This window comes from Morchella sextelata (genome assembly GCF_020137385.1).
Source record: "Morchella sextelata strain SCLS chromosome Unknown scls_3, whole genome shotgun sequence".
In the NCBI taxonomy this organism is placed as follows: Eukaryota; Fungi; Ascomycota; class Pezizomycetes; order Pezizales; family Morchellaceae; genus Morchella; species Morchella sextelata.
In genome coordinates, this window is record NW_025408618.1 from 1,163,240 (window position 1) to 1,185,143 (window position 21,904).

At 45.0% G+C, this 21,904-nt stretch overlaps 3 protein-coding genes across 3 annotated transcripts; 2 read left to right on the forward strand and 1 right to left on the reverse strand.

The window, feature by feature from the left end:
* Positions 1-89: 89 nt before the first annotated feature.
* Positions 90-1,540, forward strand: H6S33_009138 (uncharacterized protein; the record flags this gene model as incomplete). Its single annotated transcript, XM_044840501.1, has 3 exons — positions 90-648; positions 750-1,321; positions 1,385-1,540. The coding sequence occupies 3 exons, from the start codon at positions 90-92 to the stop codon at positions 1,538-1,540; spliced, it is 1,287 nt and encodes a 428-aa protein (XP_044697953.1).
* An 8,176-nt stretch (positions 1,541-9,716) lies between these two features.
* Positions 9,717-12,090, reverse strand: H6S33_009139 (uncharacterized protein; the record flags this gene model as incomplete). The annotated part of the gene is made up of 7 exons (XM_044840502.1): positions 9,717-10,052; positions 10,104-10,172; positions 10,256-10,903; positions 11,092-11,138; positions 11,207-11,277; positions 11,341-11,864; positions 11,956-12,090. 7 exons carry the CDS (start codon positions 12,088-12,090, stop codon positions 9,717-9,719), a joined length of 1,830 nt encoding a protein of 609 aa, XP_044697954.1.
* Positions 12,091-18,084: 5,994 nt separating this feature from the next.
* On the forward strand, positions 18,085-20,608 carry H6S33_009140 (uncharacterized protein; the record flags this gene model as incomplete). The annotated part of the gene is made up of 3 exons (XM_044840503.1): positions 18,085-19,401; positions 19,460-19,926; positions 19,990-20,608. The coding sequence occupies 3 exons, from the start codon at positions 18,085-18,087 to the stop codon at positions 20,606-20,608; spliced, it is 2,403 nt and encodes an 800-aa protein (XP_044697955.1).
* Between the last annotated feature and the right edge of the window lie 1,296 nt (positions 20,609-21,904).

Here is a 21,904-nt window from a genome sequence, read left to right on the forward strand (position 1 = left end):
GCATCCCACTACTACTACTGCTAGTATCACCCGAGGAGTTGAGCTTAGTTTACCTTGTTACTTCCGCTCGCACATAGTTAGCGATCGCCATGAGATCCACAACATCCCGCTCCCTCGCATTGCAGCTCCTTCTGCTCGTGCCGTCTCTCAATTTCGCCGCCGCGACGCCTGCCTACGATTGGCCAGCCGGCATTGATCCTTCGGTAAAGTACTGGCCGCCTGGAACCGGACCGCCATCGAAGCGCTCGCTGCAGGAGGAGTACGCCGAGTTCAACACGACGGATCGATGCTCCGCCGTCAGGAAGGTCTCCGCAGAGAACCCTGCCGAAAAATACTACTGGGACTGGGAGCATGAGGCGAGGAGTCAGCAGGGGTTCCTAGGGCTAAGCAACTTGGAGGTTCCCGAGGAGGAGCCGGAGCTGGAGCTGGAGCTGGAGGATGGGGAGGACCTTGAGACCCGATCCATTACTAAATACAGGGCACCACTTAGGATGAGGAGCTTTGTGTCTAATGACGGCATCATTGATATACTATTGGGGAAGAGGCAGAATTTCGAGTGTCCGACTGGGACTTATGCTTGCACGGACATTGGTGTTCCCGGCAGCTGTTGTAGGACGTCCGAGATCTGCGAGAGGATTACAGACACTGGTATGGGTGTCGTCGGGTGCTGTCCTAGCGGTTGGTTGCTCCCTCTTCTTTCAATTGATCGCTCGGGGAAATATGCTCATCCTCGATTTCTCTTCCTCTAGGCCAACAGTGCGGTGGCAGTCTTACGAGCTGTGGTGATAATATGAAAACCTGTGCCAGTAACCAGGGTGGTGGATGCTGTATCTCAGGATACTCCTGCTCTGTGAATGGATGTATCGCCGATTCCGCTGCTGGGGCGGCATCTACCTGCTCCAGTGGCTTTTATGCCTGCCCTTCAAACGTTGCCGGCGGATGCTGTCCCTCCGGCCGTCTCTGTGGGGTAACTGACTGCCCTACCCAGACTGCTACTGCTACTGGCGCCGCCGCAAGCGGTGACATTTGCCCCACGGGATATTACACCTGTGCCCCGCAATACAATGGCGGGTGTTGCAGAATTGGTCGCGACTGCGGTATCACCGAGTGCCCTGAGAGAGCCCTTACAATCAGTGCAGGGGGCGCTGGAGGAGGAGCCGGAGGAGTTCTCACTATGACTGCTCCGGCAAGCTGCGCAACGGGATGGCAGAGCTGTGCAAGCAGCCTTGGGGGTGGATGCTGCCCCAATGGTTACAATTGCGGCTCGACCAACTGCCCAGCGGTCACTCTTGGGAGCACCGCATATATCATTTCTGGAAGCGTACGTTGACCACTCTCTGATACATACCCGCGACATGACGCCCGTGACTAATATATAGTTTAGACTGTAACAACAGCGCTCGTGATGCCGGCGACCGCCAAGGCCCAGCCCACTAACGCCGCATCGATCGTCATTCCAAACGACGGGAACAAAATTCAGGACGTCAAGAAGGTCTTTGTTGTCGTTGCTGTCGTTCTTGGTGTTGCGGTTGCTGGTTAGGCGCTAGTAAGAATCAAGTGCAAACAAAAAAAAAGTTCAGGGGACTATATTTGGAGTATAATGGGTTTTTGATTTTCAGCTTGACGTTTTCTCCCCCTATCTTATGAAATATTTTTTTTTCCCCCGAAATATCCCAATTGTTTTCTTCACATTTTCTTTTTCGTTCTTGTTTTTGAATGTCGTTATGCGGTGGCAAAGATGCTTTTTTGATTCCTTATCATTTTTTCACGCTTTTTTGGAGGAGGTGGAATGTTTTACGATGACGATCATTGATGAAAAAATATACAGATATTAGTGTAATGAGAGTATTGACGGCCTTGAATTCAGCAAAGGGCGAAAAGGGGGGGGGGGGGGGGGGGGCGGGTGGTGGTAGTATATATTTCGTGTAATTAAGCTTCTCGTTCTATATCCATTTTTCTTTTTGGCTTCTTGTCGGTGTGTATCGAGCTTGTCTTTGTCTTCTATGAAACGTTTTGACTGTTGAATTACACCCATCTATGGTGCCTTTTTAGAGTAAGGGACTACCCACACACACCCCGCACGCGTCAGCGTGATAGTAAAGATCCGAGTGATTTCGTGGAACAGCAACAGCTGCAGGGAACGATCTTCAGTTGACAGTTGGGCACGGCACCGACACAGAGGGAACCAGGCAATTTTAATTCTAGAGTAAAAACGGGCACGAGATGTGGAAGAACACAGAGACAATCGAAGTTAGGACCATCAAATAGAAAATAGGGGTACTCAAGATGGATAGGCTTTTATTTTACCTGTACGCACATGGGAATGGGTTGGACGTTATATGGGCAAAAAGTCGGAGGATGCGAGAAGGGAGATGATTAGGGTTGGGCTTAAGTGGGAGTGACAGTTGTTTCCTTATATTCCCTTTTTGTTGAGATGGCGGTGGATGAAGGGATGTTCTGGGGAGGGGAGTTTTGTTTGTTATATTGTCATAACCTCCGGCTCCGGCCGGGTATGTTGCATGCAATTAATAAAGTAATCAATCAATCAAACGAGTGATTTCGTATCACATGATTTTTCGACGTCGAGTGAGATGGTGTGATTGGATGAATTCTTTTTTTTTTTTTTTTTCCACGTGCGCGCCTGACTAAGGGGTTATGTTTTCACTTCTTTCTGATCCGCATTTTATGCTCATGGTTAAGTGTATACGTGCGTGTAGTAATCAGAGGTTACGTAGCTCGGACGGCGGTGCACGGTGTGGCTAGTCTAAATTCAAGGCTATAGCTATAACGAATAGGTGGTGCTAATACTAGGGAGAGCGGTTTCCTCTTAGGGCATATAGCCTGGTCCCGTCTCATTCTATGAGCCCAGGCTCACAATTAATACTTGAGCCTGTGTTGTTTGCAGATACGGGAATATAATGGTAAAAGTAAAGTGTGCAAGGCTTTATGTATTGCTTCATTAGCGATAGGGGTATTCACTTCTGTAAATATAAATATATACGTTCTGTTCATGTACGTACATGTAAGCATGTGCTTATACTAATGGTCCACCTAATATAATTATAATCGGCAACCGCATTTTTTGAAATATCTATAAGATCTAGCTCTAGAAAATAAGGATCACTAATCTACATTATTATCCAAAATATAGACCACGTGTGTCTACCATATATGTGGATGCATATGTCATCGACTAGTAAGTCGAATAAATGGCTTTCGGCTGACTGGAGCCAGTGAAATCTGGCGAGTTTCAGAATGCTGTAGCCAGTGGACCATAGGGAATTTGGCTGCCCCTACGGTTCAATTGCATATATTCAAAAAACGGGTTTGATTTTTCTTGTTCATTCTTAGACTTATATAAGACGAGGTTTTTGATATTAAGTTAATGCGCGCGGTAGTAATGGCGTATATTTTTTGGAGGCGAAAACGAAATCTTGTAGATGTTTTTGAGAATCTGTATGCGTTCAGATGTGTCTGTAGACCGCCATGGAGGAGGAGGAGTCTAGAATATTATATACCCGCCTTCCGATTGATTACGATCGAGCTCCAGACCTCAAATAATCGAAACAACACGTATAAAACCTTGAAACAATATCAAAAAAAAAAAAGTTGGTACTTTGTTATTGGCCATTGAAGAAGAAGAAATCTTGCAAGATTTTGTTGCTTTCCCCCCCTTTGAATAGCATTAAGATATGATGTGCCTTGGATCTCTTCTATAGAGTTGATGTGGTGAGCCGTTGCTATGCAGGATTTTGTAATTTATATATCTTCAAAGCTTCAGATTTGATCCCCTCCAGAATATCCACGGCATGTCGTCCAATAACTCTGATAACTACTATACAATAGCTAGAATGGCCTTTATACACCCATATAACTCCCGGCGTACCGGAAATACGAACTCATAGTGACAAACACACATATGTGGCCTCCTAGGCTCAGAGACCAGAACTCAATAGCCTATTCGATCGAGCCCTGTTACCGAGTGATAGCGTATGATGCAACATAGAAATAGTACGATTTCAAAGTGGCCTAAGAGAAGAAGCGTTTGAGGTCTTTGACGTGACTTTGAAAGCTCCAGATGAACGCAGTCATCTTTTGGTATTCGAGGGCTAGCTCATGTCAGGGGGTTGAGGGTTCGATGTGGGACCGTGGTGGGAGTGGCTGGTACAAATCAGACTCTGGTGCGTGAGCTGTTGGGGCCGGGGGCTTGTCCAGGTTGCGGGTGGATCTGGCCAGGTACCGATATATTCTATAGCATACGGTACAAAGGATCTAAGCTAGTACAGAATTCTATATGAATATGACCAATCCTTGGCAAGCCCAAGTGTGCTCGGGCAGAATTGAAAAATAAGGTCCGTCTTAAGATAATGCGCGCCGGCCGGCCGGAGGTTCAGTCTCATAACCTCGGGTAGAATTATTGTGGAAATGTGGCGTGGGAGATCTCTGTGCTCGGCGAAGACTTGAACTACAACATTGGGCAGAAACCCTTGATCGTTAATAACTGTTTCCACAATAATTCTATCAGAGGTTGTATGTCCGAGCCCACCACCGGCCCCGAACTAACTCATTAGCTGGCTTGTATGATCACGGGGAATATTTACTATTTACGGCGGACATACATTACATTACGCCTGACCAGTGTCACAACAAATGCATGTAGTACTAACGGAACTCTTAAAAATGTAGACTAATTACTCTTCTAGGTAATCCTGATAGGTTCATTAGGCAATCCGGCCGAAACATTAATTCGAGATATGTACCCAATGAGGCAGCCCGGGTTCCCTATTCAGGTAATTAGTTTGACCTTTTTTTCTTTCCGTGCCCGAGTCTAGGCCTGATATTTGGCCCGGCTAAAGTTTAGTTCTCTTCAAACTTTATACCGATAGCCTACTTAGGAAATCCGAGTTGCCTAAACAGATATCTGGTATTGGGGTTTTCGAATTATTTTAGGCACATTATAATTACTCAAGCGGGTAAAGGATTGACCAGGCCTACCAGCACAAGAACCAGAAAGTGCGAATGAATTATTTGTATGGCAGAACTGCATTATTCTGTACAAATAGTCCTTGACTTTATCACTGGTTCTTAATTATGCTGGTAGACGAGTTCTTGCTGCAAACTATGGGTGTGAGGGTGCGTTTCCCAATGCCTTAAGTAATTACATGTATAACGTACCCATACAGAATTTGATGTGTGTACCTACATGTATATGTAGGTACATACTACATGTACTAATGTTTTACTTAAGGACATGCAGAGAAAGTAGACCGGTTACTTAATACCTGTCTACATGTGATATAAAGTGCCTACATACATAAGTATATTTTAATAAGTACTCGAGACTGCTAATGTAAGCGAGTGATTTGAAGTGATCTAGAAGTGAGGATGGTCGTGGATCCAAATTCAGAGGCCACAAGTTATTTCGAGGGGATATAAATCACTACACAATGGTGAGATATATATATAATACGAATATGATGAATTATATATAGGGCCCCGCGGATGGGGTTTAAAGTGCTATAAAAAGCCAGGAGGCGGTTGAGCCGGTCTAGGGCAGCTCGTGCTTGCAAGCGAGCAACCTCGCGCCTTAATCTCGAGTTCCTTCGGAATAATAAGATTTTCCGCACCCGTGCGCGTAGAAACTTCCTTCTTCAGGATAAGCATGTATTTTTTGTGACCTGCATGGTTAGAGCTTTTTGAAAAGCATTTCTATTATTGATGACAATAATGGCTTCGATCGGCACCTAGGAGACCATGACACTATTATTATCTTGGGATTTCCATACAGATTCTGGTAGAATTAATGCGAAAGTGGGTTTTCCGTGACCCGATAGTCCCATTGGCCCTCAAAGGAATTTTTGCAGTGAGCACGGGCCAAGAAACCCACCCTTTTAGTTCTGACTTTCGCAATAATTCTACCGGATACTGTAGATATAAAAGCCTATATTTTACGGTCATACATTTTCAAAGTTTTAAGAGCACGAAAGATCACTCGGTACATCTCCTACTAAATATTATGTAATGGAAATCGCTGAGACATGTCCTGCCAATCTCAATTATATTAACCCCATTATTTAACTTGTTCTAGTTAAATAAATAGTACGTAGGCTTCTTTCATTATTACCACCTTGCACATGCGAAAAAAATGACAGGAGTGATCTACAACTCTCATGACACAAAGCTTCTGTTACCCCGTTACCCCGTTACCCGCATTCATTAAATAGCCTCCGGAGTACTGACCCATATTTAATTCCGCTGAAGGAAGCTTCAATTTTCTATCACCTATGTGTACGCGTAAGAATGTAGATCTATTTCCCATCCCCGTTCATTGGGGGCCAGAGTTAGTTAGTATCACGAAATAAACAAACAAAAATCCGGACAACCCCCCGTTATCTTTGTCAGGATAACGGCAGCGGACGATTGGACTGGTGCCAGAAATCTGGATTGGCTCTCCAAGTGTATACCCGATCGAGCTGGAGCTAGGTACAATATAAAGCTTTATATTGCTTTACTCAAGCCGATCGACGAGCATGAGCACGAGGTCAAATGTCAGATTATGAGAGGTAAAAATGAAAGGTTGGTCACACAGCACGCTGATTGAGTAGGCTGAACTGCAGCTGTGCGAGTGGACGTAGGTCGATATGGACTTCAGACATGAGCGGATGGGCTGAATATAATTATCCGAGTGCTTTGTTTCCCCGCATAGAGTTTGTTGAGAAGGTTCGTGGTCTTGACTCTTGGGAAGCCCGTCAATGCCAATAATTTGCCAACACACAGACAATATGAGTCCCCATCCACCCATGGATCCATTCACCCATGGATCCATCCATCCATATGGGCACCCACCCATCACGCTATTGACAGTAACTGGATATATTAGCAAGAACCTATAAGCTTTAAATTAAAATATCGAAAAGCCTCGTGGCCAGACATAGTTGAGGGATCTACTATAGCAAGGTGCCCTATTCCAGGCGCGGGCTGATTTGCGATACTTTTCAGTTATAACCAGGTTACGGTAATTCATTTCTTTTTACAAGCCACGATTTGTGATCGAATTTCTCTGTGCAGTTGCAGGTGCATCCTGTATAGCTGGATGATTTATTAGATAATCGTATCATTTTGACGTCGGCCTTCATCCCCCCTTAAGTGCCAACGCATTCATATCGACCTCGGTTTTCTTCATCCCCGGTCGAAATATCACATGCACTGTAGGTAGGCTCGGTAGTTCATTCTTGTCTAATGTTAAGGGATACTAGTACTCTTTGTAGAAAATTTCCACATAAGCATACCTGAGTTGAACTTTCAAGAGTCTGGGAATGAGCCGTATGTATGTGCGTTATGTGGAAACGGATATCTTTAAAAATGAGAGCTCGAGACGGGCTCATCTTTCTACCTACTGCCCACAAGGCTTGATTGGATACCTCTGTGAGAAGCATATGTGCCAATTTTATTATTAGAGCTTGCGTAAAAATGCTTAGCTACGGTATGTATATCCAAAGAAGCAAGAATATATGTACATGTAGTTATAGGAAGCCTGGCTGCTCTCAGAAATAACAATTGGATGTTTGAGACGCGAATGTACGTCTAATTGCCGGATTATATACCGAGCTTGTATCTGTGCTTGATATCAGATCATTCTCAGGGGCCGGGGCCTGAGACGATAAGCAAAGTTTCAAAAGCACGCGGGTCTTCTTGGCAGAAAAAGGTTATGTGGTCTTAGCGCCATTATTTGCTTGGTGCTGTACTTTGAATCCGGAGCTTTCCCTTGTCTCGGGGCTTGCATGTAAATAGGAGGTTTAAGAGGTTGAAAAAAAGTCACTTGCTTATTCGTGATATGTACTGATGTTAACATGAGTAATCAAAGTTGGAGAATGTTAATTTAACTCTAATTCCCCGAGGCATATTGATCTACTTTCTTCAAACACCCCTGATACTAGCTATTAATTTCGAAATTTCTCCGGGGCATGTAGAGCAATTGTACTATCCAGAGATAGTCTATGATCCGGAAGACTAAAGAACATGCTGGTTTATCAATTTCTACATGGAGTAGAAGCAGAAAAGAAAGCTTCCGGATCCAAGTACCAGGAAAGATGTCCGAAACACCTATGTTTGACACTTCAATTTCACGGGCCACGTTCCAGAATCTCCAAATACACTGGGCAGTTTTACACGAAAAATGATGTTGTCATAGCGAGTATATATCTCAGATTTTCAACGGTCATACTAATGGATCCCCGGGTCCTCTCTCTCTCTGGTGTTTGTCTTATATGTCACTGTCACCTTGAAGAATCTAACCAACAGTGCACTGACTGGTAGGATGCACGACGAGATGCACGTGCACCAACGGTTCTCCCTTCTAGGTAGGGTAAAATTTGTGAAATCAATGGCTGGAGCGTCTGCGGCAATTGTGTTTGAGGTTGACGCTGAAATATCTTCCCTGTCGTTGGATCCGGGCCTATCTTTGGTGACCCTTTATCGAATGATACTTGCATGATGATGGTATGAAGATCTAGACGATGCTGCACAGAATAGAGTAGGTTAGTCAGTCAACTTTAAGGTCAATTCACAGGCACGTCCAAATAAATATTAGTTCGTTGCAGATTTCCGTGGAGAACCTACCCGGCGTACCTACTACACGCCGGTGTATATGTACTAGCCCATGGGTCCATCGCAAGCCTCCACCCTAAAGAGTAATGCTTGCAGCAGCATATGTACCTACTATATGCTAGGAGCTCGGACATGAAGAGTTTGAAATTACTGATATTGTGACAGAAGCCATCGACATCTTGGACATGTTGGAGTCGATTGTGGCCAATCACAGATCTAGAAATGGGGGACGTCAACTCGTACTTCCGGCAAATCGGAGTTGGGCCTGAAGTTTGCTTTGCTTGCGCTACTCCACACAAAAAGGCACCCAAAGAGATGACTTTTGCGCTGCTGCGCGCGCCTTCTAAAGGCTGCTGCAAATATACCAAAACTAGCCAGGTTTAACACCAGAAGTTTAGTGGAACTGCAATCAAAATCTGTGCGCGCAATGAAGGTGCTTGGATTTTAGTGCGTAGATTGACACATGTTGCACAGTGATAACCTCATGTACCCAATATTGATATTATGTACTTAACTGCGCTGGGAACTACCTCATATCTCCTATGTAATATAGATGATTCTAACGACTCTTTGACATCAGACTTACCGTTCGAGTTAGAGGGGGTATCATGATGCAAGAGCAAGTCCAAATCATGATTACGCAAACTCTAGCAGCTATTCACCTCCCTAACTTAGAAAAACAACTCATTAGCCCATAGATAACCCACAACAATCCCTTCGAAGAAGAAGAAGATGTGCAACCATATTTTGAGGATAGAAAACTGCATGTACTGTAGTTCTTCGGAGGTTGAGGGACGAGGTTCCTGGTTGGCTGTCCGGTTAAATAGTACAGACAACACTGGCGCTGCAAATATCGTACCATTGTAACAACTATTCCGGGGATGGGTAAGTAGCAATCGATCGCACCATACTGTATCTTTTCAATTCGATCTCATGTAGCTTTTCGGGCTCAGCTAGCTGCAGCTGTTGTAGGATCCGAATAGAAAGTTGAGAAGTCAGAAGGACTAAATCTATAATATGACAGAGCAGACACCAAATCATACATAACCTTACTGCTGTACATAACTAGGATAGTACGTCACAATACAGCCTATAGCTAGGTGTTCCATTCAATTCACCGCCAAAACAGCGACCGTCAAATCCGGCAACTCAAACGCGAACTTCCCATCTGCGCCCTTAGTAACCTCCTTTTCCGTCCATATACTTGTCTCATTCTTTGGGCTATTCTCAGAGAATGGAGAAGGTGCATTCAAAGTTGTAAGCTTACCCTTGATAACGTTGTCATCAGGGACTTCGAAAGTTACAGTAGTTGTAGTACCGTTGTAGTTGGCAATTTTGAGGTAGTATCGACCACCGTCGGTGCTGGATGCAGACCAGTACAGTGGTCCGAATTTGGCATCTGAGGTGACCGGAAGTACGGTAGTTCCATGATGGGTCGAGAAGAGCTAGAAAGTGTTACAATAAAATCTTTGTACTGTAACTGTAGAGATACATACTTTTTGGAGGTAATAACTGATTGAAAGCGCAGTCTCTCCTGGGTCGGCTGTGAAGGAGATCAAGTCAGGCTGAAAATCAGAAAATTGTCAGTTACTAATATTTCTTTTGAACGCGAGTATGGCCGATTAGTTAAAATGTTAAGGGAACTTACGCTCCACTGATAACTATTCAAGTTCTGTAATATAGGCGCATACGCCGCCGCTCTAACCAAATCCGCATTCCTCTCCATCCCAATTGCAAACACTGCCTCTGAGATCATCCCTATCAACGTCGTATATGGGGACCTCCACGCCCCACCCCATTCCGGGCCCCCGCCGCCTGGTTTATTAGGTTGAATATATGCGTACTCGCCCACAAATACCGGATGACTTCTATTCCAATTATCGAACATGCCAAAAAGCGACACAAAGTCATCCGGCCTTGTATATCTATGATAATCTAACCATGCACCATCTGGTATAGGGTCGATTTTAGGGGTGGAGCCAATGATCGTCATATGCGGGTATGCAGCTTTGATGGCGTCGCGGAACATTGGGAAGCGGTAGGCACTGTATGATGCACCCCCGCCGATATCGTCCTCATTGCCAACTTCGACATAGTTGATGACCCAGGGTTTAGGGTGGCCGAGTTGGGCACGGAGGGAACCGTAGGGGGTATCGATGGAGCCCATGAGAAATTCAAGCTCGTTGAGGACGTCTTGGACGTAAAATTCTAGCTCGTCTTGGGGGATTATAGGTCCTGAGAGGTAATAGCCAGCCCAGACGTCAAGTATTGGTTCCAGATTCATATCATCGCACCACTGCCTAGGATTTAGCTATGTTCTTAGGTCTTTTAGTTCGTGACATACTTCCATATATTCAACTAATCCTAGGCCATCTGTGTTTTCATAACCCCATGTACCTTGGTTCGTTGAGTAAATTGTTCGGCAAGGCTTAATCAAAGGAAATTGATGATTACCTGGACGACCAGGGCGGTCTACTAACGGACCAATTGTTTCATTCCATTTCCAGTGGTATGGAGGTTCGTCTCCCTCACTTAAAGAAAAAATTAGCAAAATACAGTTTACAGCCAGGATTATTGAGTACTTGCAGATTATTTCCACCTGGGAATCTCAGAAAGGTTGGTTTGAACTGCTCCAAGTTCTCCGCCAAGTCCTTCCTTAGCCCATTCTTCCTGTAATACAATTCTCTATTAGCATCTCCCATAATTTCTATCATTTAGTAGCTGGCTACACACCTTCCATGGTATGTTGGTGGGAACAGACTAATCATACTAAACCACAGCCCCTCCTCCGAACCTTTAGCGTTGAATGTGATCTGCAACGTATTGTTCACGTTTGGTGCGGCTTCTGGGTGAAGCACAAACTCATGTTTAGTCCATGCATCCGGTTTCGACGTGGACCTGACCTTCTTCTGTGCATATACCTTGCTCGTAAGGTTCGATTTGAGTGAAACTGTGAAGTCTCCGTTATATTGTCCCTTGACGTAGAAACTTCCGGTGTACTCTTGATCCTTCACATTGATTCCCCAGAATCCTTCATTGAGAAAACCCACTTGGGTAGCGTCTGATGAGATTGGGGTGACCTTCATTACATTTTTCAGCGCGGGGGAGAGCGGGTTGGCGGTATCAATGGAGATGACGGCATCGCCGACAGCGCGATAGGCGGCAAGGGTTGGATTTGTGGTACTACCAGAGCCTTGGAAGGCACGATTGCGGATTAGTTCAGCGTAGAGACCGCCATCGCCAGAGTGATTGATATCCTGTTGCTACTATTAGCTGACTGTGTAGGTACTACTACACCTTGGCAGATGAGGTAGCACTAGTCTTTGGCCGGGCTAAGCTTCTACACACCTCAAACATCAGGCCATACATGATTGGACTCGTTTTATTCCCATACTCGCTCGAAACCACGAGGTTTACCGCAAGAGTAGTTGCACATAACTTCAAAAAGGTGAGGATTATGGGCCCCGAGAATTGATACTGCATCTTTATGAGAGTTTAGGTCCGAAGTGAGCTTTTAATTGGCAAAGTTATTTACACAATTATATATATGGGATTCTGACTTGTTATTTATAATATTGAAAGCAGTACTTAATTTAACGGGTTAATTTTGTCCGTCGAGTAGTATTCTCACGAGTTGTGTCCTTTGACTACCATTCAAGGATGATATTATCCGCGATAGAGGATCCGGAACGTCACTTGTAATCACCCATCGTATTTCGTGTAGGTGCTTCATAGTTATAGGTAACTCTCCAGCCGTTGAACCATATAGCCAGAATAAGGTTCCTTGCTTCCCCACAATTTGCGGGGAAAGCCATTGAATTTAGATGTGTTTCTCTGCGGGTACCTCATCACCTAGCTAGCTATAGACAGACGAAGCTTTTAGACTAGTTCTCTCGTTAGCCTACGCAAAGGATAAAAGTAGGGGTTTACCCGAGTCAGTAGAGTAAGGGAATAACTGAAATCTTCAAGCGTAAACATGCCTTTTGGCTCGAGATATCAAATCAAATGCATGTAAGTTATGAAGTTTGTAGTATGCCATATTTCTGGGGCCCATTTGGCTAAATGGGCCCCGGGGCGGGGAGATCCAAGGCTTTGTCCAGGAACTGGTTAAGCCTAAGCGACAGAGCCTTAATTACCCCGCAAAAGCAATAAGCTTCCTGTTCCCGGGATATCTCAGCGATCCGGCCACAACCCAAGCTACGTCGTTGTGGTGCTGTCGCAGCACGGCATATCCCGTTCGGATCGAAGAGATGGGGACCGAGTAGTGGCGTGAGGTCCGGTATTTTCCTGTACACTGAAGAGCACATAAAATACGTGTTTGTAGAGTATGTAGTACGTACATATATATATACTGGTCGAGCTCTGCTGCGATATGTATCCCGATATCCTAAGTTTTTTTTTAGGTGAGAGGAGTGTGGTAGCATTGAGATAATAGGCTCTCCACACCCAGGCACCGACACCGGTGCATTGATACACCAACGTAGTCATGGCGTCAGGAAAAAGAAACAAACTTATGTGTTGTTTGACTAGCTTAGGTAGAGTATGTAGCTAGTCATTGCCAATCTCGATACCTGGCTTCCCTCGTGGCTTTTCTTCCGATCCCGAAAGGACGAGCGAGAGATAAAATATCAGCAAACCCGGCCCCGAACGTTACGCACATACCTATCTGAAGGAGTGAGCGTATGTATATATGTACTTACCTATTAGTTGTGAGGTACACAATGATATATGACCGCGGGGGGGTGGAATGAAAAAGAAAATTTCGAAGAGGCACCGGTGATCGTTTATGGAGATCTCGAGACGTATACGGTATCTGGAGTTTTCGGGAAGCAAAAAGTAGGTATTGCCATCTCCGACATTGTTGGGTGGTTGGTCCGAGATGATTGTAGAGCTTCCTAGTACTACGTACATACATGTAGGTACATGTAGAGTACTCCACAGCCGTAGAGTAGTTCTCTATAGAGTACTTATGTAGCTGCGCGTAGGTGAACCATGGGAGCTTCTGGCATTCTTAGACATCCGGATCGAAAACATAAAAGCGATATGGTTTGTAGTGGTTGTCATGTACCGATCAGGCCATTCTGATACACGAGTGACCTGTGATGACTCTGACTCTGGCTAGCTGTGGGACAATGTGTACTAGCCTGGCTGCATCAGATCATGTAATCGGATAGTTGTCCTATATCTGAGCCTATAACATGTCCTCACTTGTTGATTGCGCAATTAATCAGTTCTTAAACACGTAAATAATTAACTGGCAGACTCCCAACCCACCTTTTACACACTACACATGTTAGGAGGCCTAGGGAAAGCTGGAGATTTCATTGCCAATTTGGGTAAAGTACGGTTAGAATATACCTACAGCGAGAGGTAGAACTATTGTAGAAACCGGGGTGTAAAAACAGGGTTTAAGTGACTGACTCGGCCAATAGGACTCTTCCCATACTTCTACAATAATTTTACCACACGCTGTAGGTACGTACGTACGTAAACTAAGTACTTCTCGGAGATTCGGGTTTTACTTCAGCTCGGTATTGGCTCTTATCATCCAAAGGGACCGCCTGATATCGTGAGACGCGACGGAGTCGGACCCGAAGCTTTTCGACCTTATATCTATATGTATATACCGGCCACACACCTAGACCAGGTGTCAGTCCACTAGAGTACTCGACCGAGAGAGGCACTCCAATCTCTTCGTTTTGACGGCTCGATTTTCTGTGTGTACATGTACTTACATGATGCACTGTAACATAAAGAATAGTCCCATCCCCTGGGATTGTTGTGCGCGGCTTGCCGCACAGACCTGGCGTATCAAAAATCCGGATGGTGGATTGTCTCTGAAGCCTTCGGAGGATATTCGGACACCTCCCCCCCCTCCCCCAAAGGGCCCTCGGCGAGGCTTTCGGTAGCTAACCAGTTCGGGGATACTTCAAGACGTACCGAAGCTAATTGTGTGCAATGTCAACGGATGCAATTATACAAGATTTACCAGGCTGCAGGTATGAAGACAATAAAAAGACAGAACAACTATTCCCTATATATTCCTATAATTACTAACCTATTGTTTTCACCCCACCAAAATATGATCTATTTTCTTTGAAACAGCACGTACATGATCTTATCTTAATATCGTTGACGTTCCCTCTATTGAATCCCTTCCACCTTGCTTGTGTATTGAAACGTGTGTCCACCTCATTCATTGCCATGGAACAACAATTGAAGCCATTAATAGGAAAAATGGTAGGCCTCGATCGCAAGCATCACTCCGCCCTTGCCCATACTACATTTTCGGCTGTTTCGGTCGATCCAACTGGACCAGTGTACAATGATCATGGCCTACGCACATTATTTCCTATTGATACCCCAGAGAGTAATCACTAAATTGTGTCACGCACCTACATATGTACATACTTATCTGCACGCCAACTATTTCGGTTTTTTGTTGTCATGCTGGGAACTTTTTCCCCAACCCCAAGTAATGCCAACCTTGTTCTTTGTTATTTCCTTTTCTTCCTTGATTTATTTTTTTCCCGCGGAGCGGCTCGTGCGCTGCAGGAGGGCAATGATATCGATACGTTAATTCTAGAGTAAGAGTAGGTCAGTAGGGTACTCTGGGGACGGATAGGTAGAAACAGTAGCTAGGGCCCGGGTAGCGGGGGTGTATTCGGGATTATCCGCCCTACAAAAGTGTCAGAGAACGTTAACATAGGGCCTTGTGACATTTTCCTCACCGCTCAGCTTGACTGCGATATCTACTCGGCCAGGTGATCAATGTTCGAGAGTGTAGCTGGCTAGCTGGATAACAAAAAGGTCCACGAATGCCCTAGGTATTGATGGGAATCAAAGGAGATGTTCCGGTCGACTCACGTCGCAGTAGTACTGAGGGTCACATTCAAGGCTCGAACATCCCGGCAGCTCTGACAGATCAAGCAGAAAGGTTTTGCCGTACTACCACGGCTGGATCTTGCCTTAGACATTGTATCATTACCGTTCACCGCCGAATACCGTTTGTTAACAAACAGGGGTCTTCTCGCGAGTAGGAACTGGAGCTTTGGCATCTTGGCTGTTATTGCAATCCCTGCCCGGCCAGTACATGTAGCTAGTATCCGTTATGTGGCTGCAATCAACAACTCTAATCCATGACGGGTCATGGAATATCACTCGTTCTACTTTATCACTCCTTTTGGAATTCCGAGCACATTAACAATTTCGGGGACTATTGATGTGGCTACGGGGTGCGGACGTTCAATTTTATCCAATCTTGAAGAGGTTATAGTCATGTACTGTCCTTGGATCTTCCCGGGATATTGGGGTGCTCTTGATAATTACCGCAATTGTTTCGATTGTTGTATGTAATATGCCCCCCCCCTTACGCTATGTCCCGAAAATCGCGGAATTCTAGAAATTCAGGAATCTGGCGCCTATGAAACGTGGTGAGCTTTTGGATTTTTGGCCTTTTGAAAATTTTGCCCTTTCAAACTTCTATGAATAAACCAGCGTGGGCTACTTTTAGTAAACTACATGTACAGTACTGTGTATTTTTGTAACCGGATGGGACACTGACGTCCAAAACTACAAGGTCTAGGCTTACATGCGGCTAGAAGGTAATTACAAGGTTCCCTGCTTTACTTCATTTTTTGTCGATTTCTCCTTTAAATTCTGTGGGTATTGGCCTCGAGAATAATCTTTTTAAAAAGGCGAATTCGAAATAACGTGTTATTGGGTGGTGTAATCTCAATTAATCCCATGTTGCAGCCATGAACCTCGGTCGCTTTGCGCAAGGGCCCCGCTGCCACACCCGACATCGTCCATGGCTGCTTTGAATGCAGTGAGATCTCGCTTACACCCTTGCAATTGTACATCTAGGGTTCAACTTCATCTGCCCTCCTGATAAAAGATGTTCGATAGCCCCCTGGAAACTTTGTAAAATGCTTAGATGCATGATAGGAAAAGCCTAAGCCTTACGGTATTCTTGCTACGCGCGCCACAGCCTCTTTTGTACATAGAGGTTTGAAGGCTCTGTAGTTTCTAGATCTGTCTCTAGGGGTTTCCTAATCTAGATCTGGTGCCTCGAGATTCCGAAATTTTGACGAGGAATCCGTTGCAACGTAAAATTTGTACTGTAGGATCAACAGGTTGTAACGTGAATCTGAATGGACTCTAAATATTAAGAAAACGGTTCCGATAACCGCGGGATCCCTAACATTCGTTTTTGCTGCGCATGTGTACAAGTCGATCTGGGAAAATTTGGCATTAGATCGACTTCCAGAACCGGAGTCTTCGCCGGACAGAAAACAAATCATGAGTGAGTAGTACCTAGATATCATGCCATGTAGGGTAAATCTCTATTATGTAGAGTAACGAGAATGAAGAGGTTGTGTAGTAGCAATAGTAATGGTGGTATGCTAGAGTAGTTCGAAAGAGGGGCGTACATATGACGGCACAGGAATGTCCCTACCTCAATGAAACGACTAGCGCTACTGGGCAGACCCCTAAAGGCCACCACCCAGAAGGAAGTTGACCCTCTTAAATAAGGCTACATATTATGACATAGAACCTCCATGGATCCATTCTTATCGTCGGATTGAGGTTCATAATATTACCGGGCTATAATCGGGCGAAGGACCTTACGCCCCCGGTCCCTGTGCATTGCCTGTCCCTCCTGTTATCCTCATACTCATGGCACTGCCTATTTGAAGATTTGCACTTTCCCGAATCTTTGGGCATCGTATCCGACAGATTGGTGCTCAAGTACTGATCCCCTCTTCTCCCCTCACCCCTCCCTCCTTCCCCTCTCAACAGTTGCCCCCTAACCTAACATTGGCTCTGTGTAGATGCCGTTGAAAAGATACAACTGTCTGTGCGGTCTAGTTTTCAGCCTTTGTGACCAAGTCAATTACGATCTTGGATCGTGGCTCACGAGCTGACCGTGCAGAAACGATCCCTGTACTCTCTGTAGAGTACACACCCTCCTCAGGCCCGGCATTGGGAGTGTCCAATCTGTGGGACCTGGTTAGGTATGTAGGTATGTAGAGTATGTAGGATCAATTGATCAACTTTCTACAAAAAAATTCCATGCGCATGTATATACATACATGTATGTCTCAACGCGCTCTAGCCAATTATCTATTACAAGCCCCACATACATTCGATAAATCAAAAAGTAATGTCGATAATTATACCATGTTAAGACTGGTCGCACGGATCCTCTCCTTACCTACCACCTTTACTAGAATCTCCTTCGCTCTCCAAGCCTGCTTGTCTACCTACTTACATACCTACATCGCCGCCATCGAGTCCACCCATACCCATACACTTGCAACACACAAAATACGCAATCCGAGGGGGAGAAAAGTCACACCTTTATTACATTTCACTCTCATCGATCCATCCGACCGAAATTTTACTGATCAATCCAGCAGACTTTGTCTTCATCCCTTTCATTTAGCACCAGGGTAGTTCTATAGTCGGAACTCCATGGCAGGACCTGGTACTGCCGGTAGTAAGGCATCACGCAAGAAAGCAGCGCCTCCAGCACTTCCGCGCTGCTCGCACTTGATCCAGTTTTACGAAGCCGAGTGTTTTTTATACGACGCCGTCTCGAAATTTATTCTACCCTCGTTTTTCAGTACAGAAAATGCAGCTGTTATCATTGCTACGCGGCAACATCTTGATGGACTCGAAGCTCATTTAAGGGAACAGAATCTTGCACCCGGGCTTCTCAAGGAGCGCGGCCAACTGATTCTTGTGGATGCGGATGCTTTATTGCCATCGCTCCTGAACGGGGATAAAGTCGATAGCCAGGCGTTCGACAGCTATTTTGGGAAGGTCTTTCAGGATATTCGGAAACAGTATCCCAGGATTCTCGCTTATGGAGAATTGGTCAACATTCTCTGCGAACGTGGATCGCACTTACTAGCTCATGAACTGGAGCAGGTATGGGAGCGTTTCTTAGCAGTTAATGGGAAGGATGCGTCGCTCCTGTGTGGATACGATATGTCTGTTTTCGAGGCGGATGGTCTCAGCGATGTTTTCCAACAGATATGTCTGTCACATTCTCATGTCGTCCCCGGCGAGAAGAAATACCCGCTTCTAGGTGATTCACAAGATCGAGATACCATTGTTGCAATGCTTCAGCAACAAACTAGATGTTTGGAGGCAGAAGTCGTTCGTCGCAAGATTTCGGAATCAGCACTCCAATCAACTTTGGAGCATTTTTCAGCACCAGCCATTGAAACCCACACGCAGCCCCCAGATCCGAATGGACACCATAGCTCCGTCCCCGTGGGTATATGTGGAAGGACATCCTTTGAGGGACGACATCAGTATTTTCTCAATGAACGTTTCTGCGAGATATCCGGTCTCCACGATTATCGGATACGGCAAGATGGCAATTGGTTAAGCGCCGTACACCACCTGGACAGAGAGCGTGTCTCTAGGTGCTTTTCCTTTGAAGATGGAAGATTGCGAAAACAGGATTATCGCTTCGTTCATCCGAACGGGGATGTTCGCTGGGTGTCTGCAGAGTTCACGGTGAATGTATACGGATATGTTCACACAATCGTTGATATTACCCACTCGAGGAACCATCGGGAACAACAAGCACAGGCACAGAGGAGCAATATGATAAATAATCAAATAATACAGAACAGTGTTATTGATTATCCAAATCAGCAGAAACAGCAGCATCAATTCACAGATCCCTATAATTCAAGTGGAGATGATAGTAGTGGAAGTTATACCGAGAATGCCTCGAGAAGGAGCGATCCCCAGAACTCCGACGAATCACTGCAGGTACTTATTCAAATAGTATCCCCACTTTTATACATATAGCTGATCTCGATCTCCTTAGACTATTTCTAGTGAACAAAATCGACGTATGACGGGAGATCGTATTAGAAGCGAATTCGAAAATGTTGCTAGGCTTTTGAGCGATATTGCTAAAGACGATAGTCTTTCACAACACTCGTTCAATTTTGCCACCATTAAAACTCACATGGATAAGCTTCAGGCTTGGTATAGTTGCCTGCCTAGCCCACTCGCTCTTCACTTGGTCATACTTGATCACTCGATCCCACAAATGCAGAAAGCTGTTATGCTTCAGGCCTACTGCGCATACTTGAGATCTATTATTATCCTCACCCGTCGTGTCTTGCTTAAAGTGGCCAATACCGCGACTCGATCGAAGTGTCCGCAGGAAAATGGGTCACTAGAAGTTTTTTATGCCAACAAATGTATAAGCGCTGCGAGGGGATTATGCAAAGTTCTTGACATGTTGTTTGAAGGGGATAAACAGCTAACTAAGGGATGGCTTACTATGTACGTTTTCCCCATCACCCTCCTGCTACGTTGTATCTTGAATCATCCCTAACTGGAATACAGAAGTTCTGCTTTCACAGCATGTGTTATAGTTTTTCTTGATATCTCCCTGCGGCCTGTTACAGAACCTCCTATTATCGACGACATCGCCGATATCATTCCAAAATGTATCAACACACTCAAATTAAGTCCACGGCTGGATCACCAAACCTGTAAACAATACTTGGAGACCTTGATACCATTCTGGATGGCTTTAAAACCTCCGATACCTTCCGATTCCCAGTTGAGACGAATTTTACCCCCGGACCAGGCTTCCCCGCAGGCATGGTTGGCACTGGATAATCAATGGGCGAATAAGTGGTCCCTTGGACAAGCTTTAAACACCACCGACGACCTTCTGGGAATCTTGAGGGAGCCATGTGGAGGAGTAGATCATAAGGATTGGATTGCTCGTTCATGGGATTGGAGGTTTCTGCTCCCTGCTGATTCTTCCGCAGCACAGAATACAGATACTACCAGTACAACAACAACAAATACTCCATGGAATAATAATGGAAACAAACGAAAAGCAAAAAGGAGCAAAGCTGAAGACGAGTCATCAAATCACTCACAGTCGTCCCATCTTTCATCGGGCTCGAACCGAACCTCTAATAGCCGGGATGCCCCCACCACTCCTGCATAATTTCACAAGTTTCTCTTCTCCTTTTCCATTTTACAAATCAACTTTCAATTGCACCATCCACATCTCATTGAACTTGTATATTATTATCCGGCGTTTTGGTTTCCAGGATCTTATCTTTGCATAATGTTTTTCTTTATTTTCTATAGGGCTGTTCCTAGGGTTATTACACTTCATTTCTTTCCTTAGTTTGTTATCATTTAGGTGGGGATTTTTGACAAAATTTCAAAGCTGCAGTTGGGGGACTTACTCACTAGTAATCTTCAGAAAGGATTGGCATCTGATGTCGGCATGCATGCATGCACCCGTTTCTGAATTTGCCAAGAGCCAACAAATCTGTATTCTGACGGCTGGCAATGTCGGTTTGCGCTGAGTGCTGGTACAAATAAGAAGGGTTATATGCACAATAGTGAGAAATGTAAGGTATGCCTCGTGTTCTTCCGCGTATCTTCTTTTGTTTGGATCACTCGGATTTGCATAAAATAGAACATATGAATACCTAGCTGGTGATCGTGAGTCCATTTGGACTAGAAAGATGTTCCTCAATCAAGAAGCTAAGGGGTCCAATGATGACATTGTCGGATCTAGGGAGGTCTCCTACAAGTTCATGTGGGCAGGCCGACGGCAGGCGCTTGTCCTCCTTAATTGTCGGTATAAACGCTTGTGGATCAAGTGGTACCTACAAAACCCTGAGACACTCTTGACTCACATCATGTAGAGTAGTTCTGAATCACCAATCGAGAGTAGGGTAGATCATAGTGATAGACGTACCGCCAAATCTCGAGTTATTCGGAGGGTTGCCAAGGCAAAACGCTGAGAATCTTCACTTTAAAAGGAAGCGATCTTCAAGAAAACAGCCCTCTTCTGCAGGATCTAAACTAAATGTGGTTTAGCAGGTGGCCTTGGCAACCCTCCGAATAACTCGAGATTTGGCGGTAGGTGTATCAAGCTACCAATTTGAAATTAATTCCAATTAGCTCTACATCCAAGACATGTCACGATTTCGGATCACTCCTACTGGCCCATGGTTCGCGACTCGATTACATATAACCGGCGCTATTTTTCTCCTGAAGGTGTAGTTTTGAGCCTAGATGAATTTGGGTGACCTCTCAATTAACTTGTATTGTTTATATAATGATACAGGAATAACTGCACCCACCTCAAAGCGGTGTCAAAGTGCGTAACGTACTAGTACTTAACTGAAGTACCCAGCAATGAATGTCTGCATGTGTCATTGTGCAGCTACCAGCAATCTCCTCACAGCATATGCGCCACCGCTCGATACTGGTTTTTTGCACC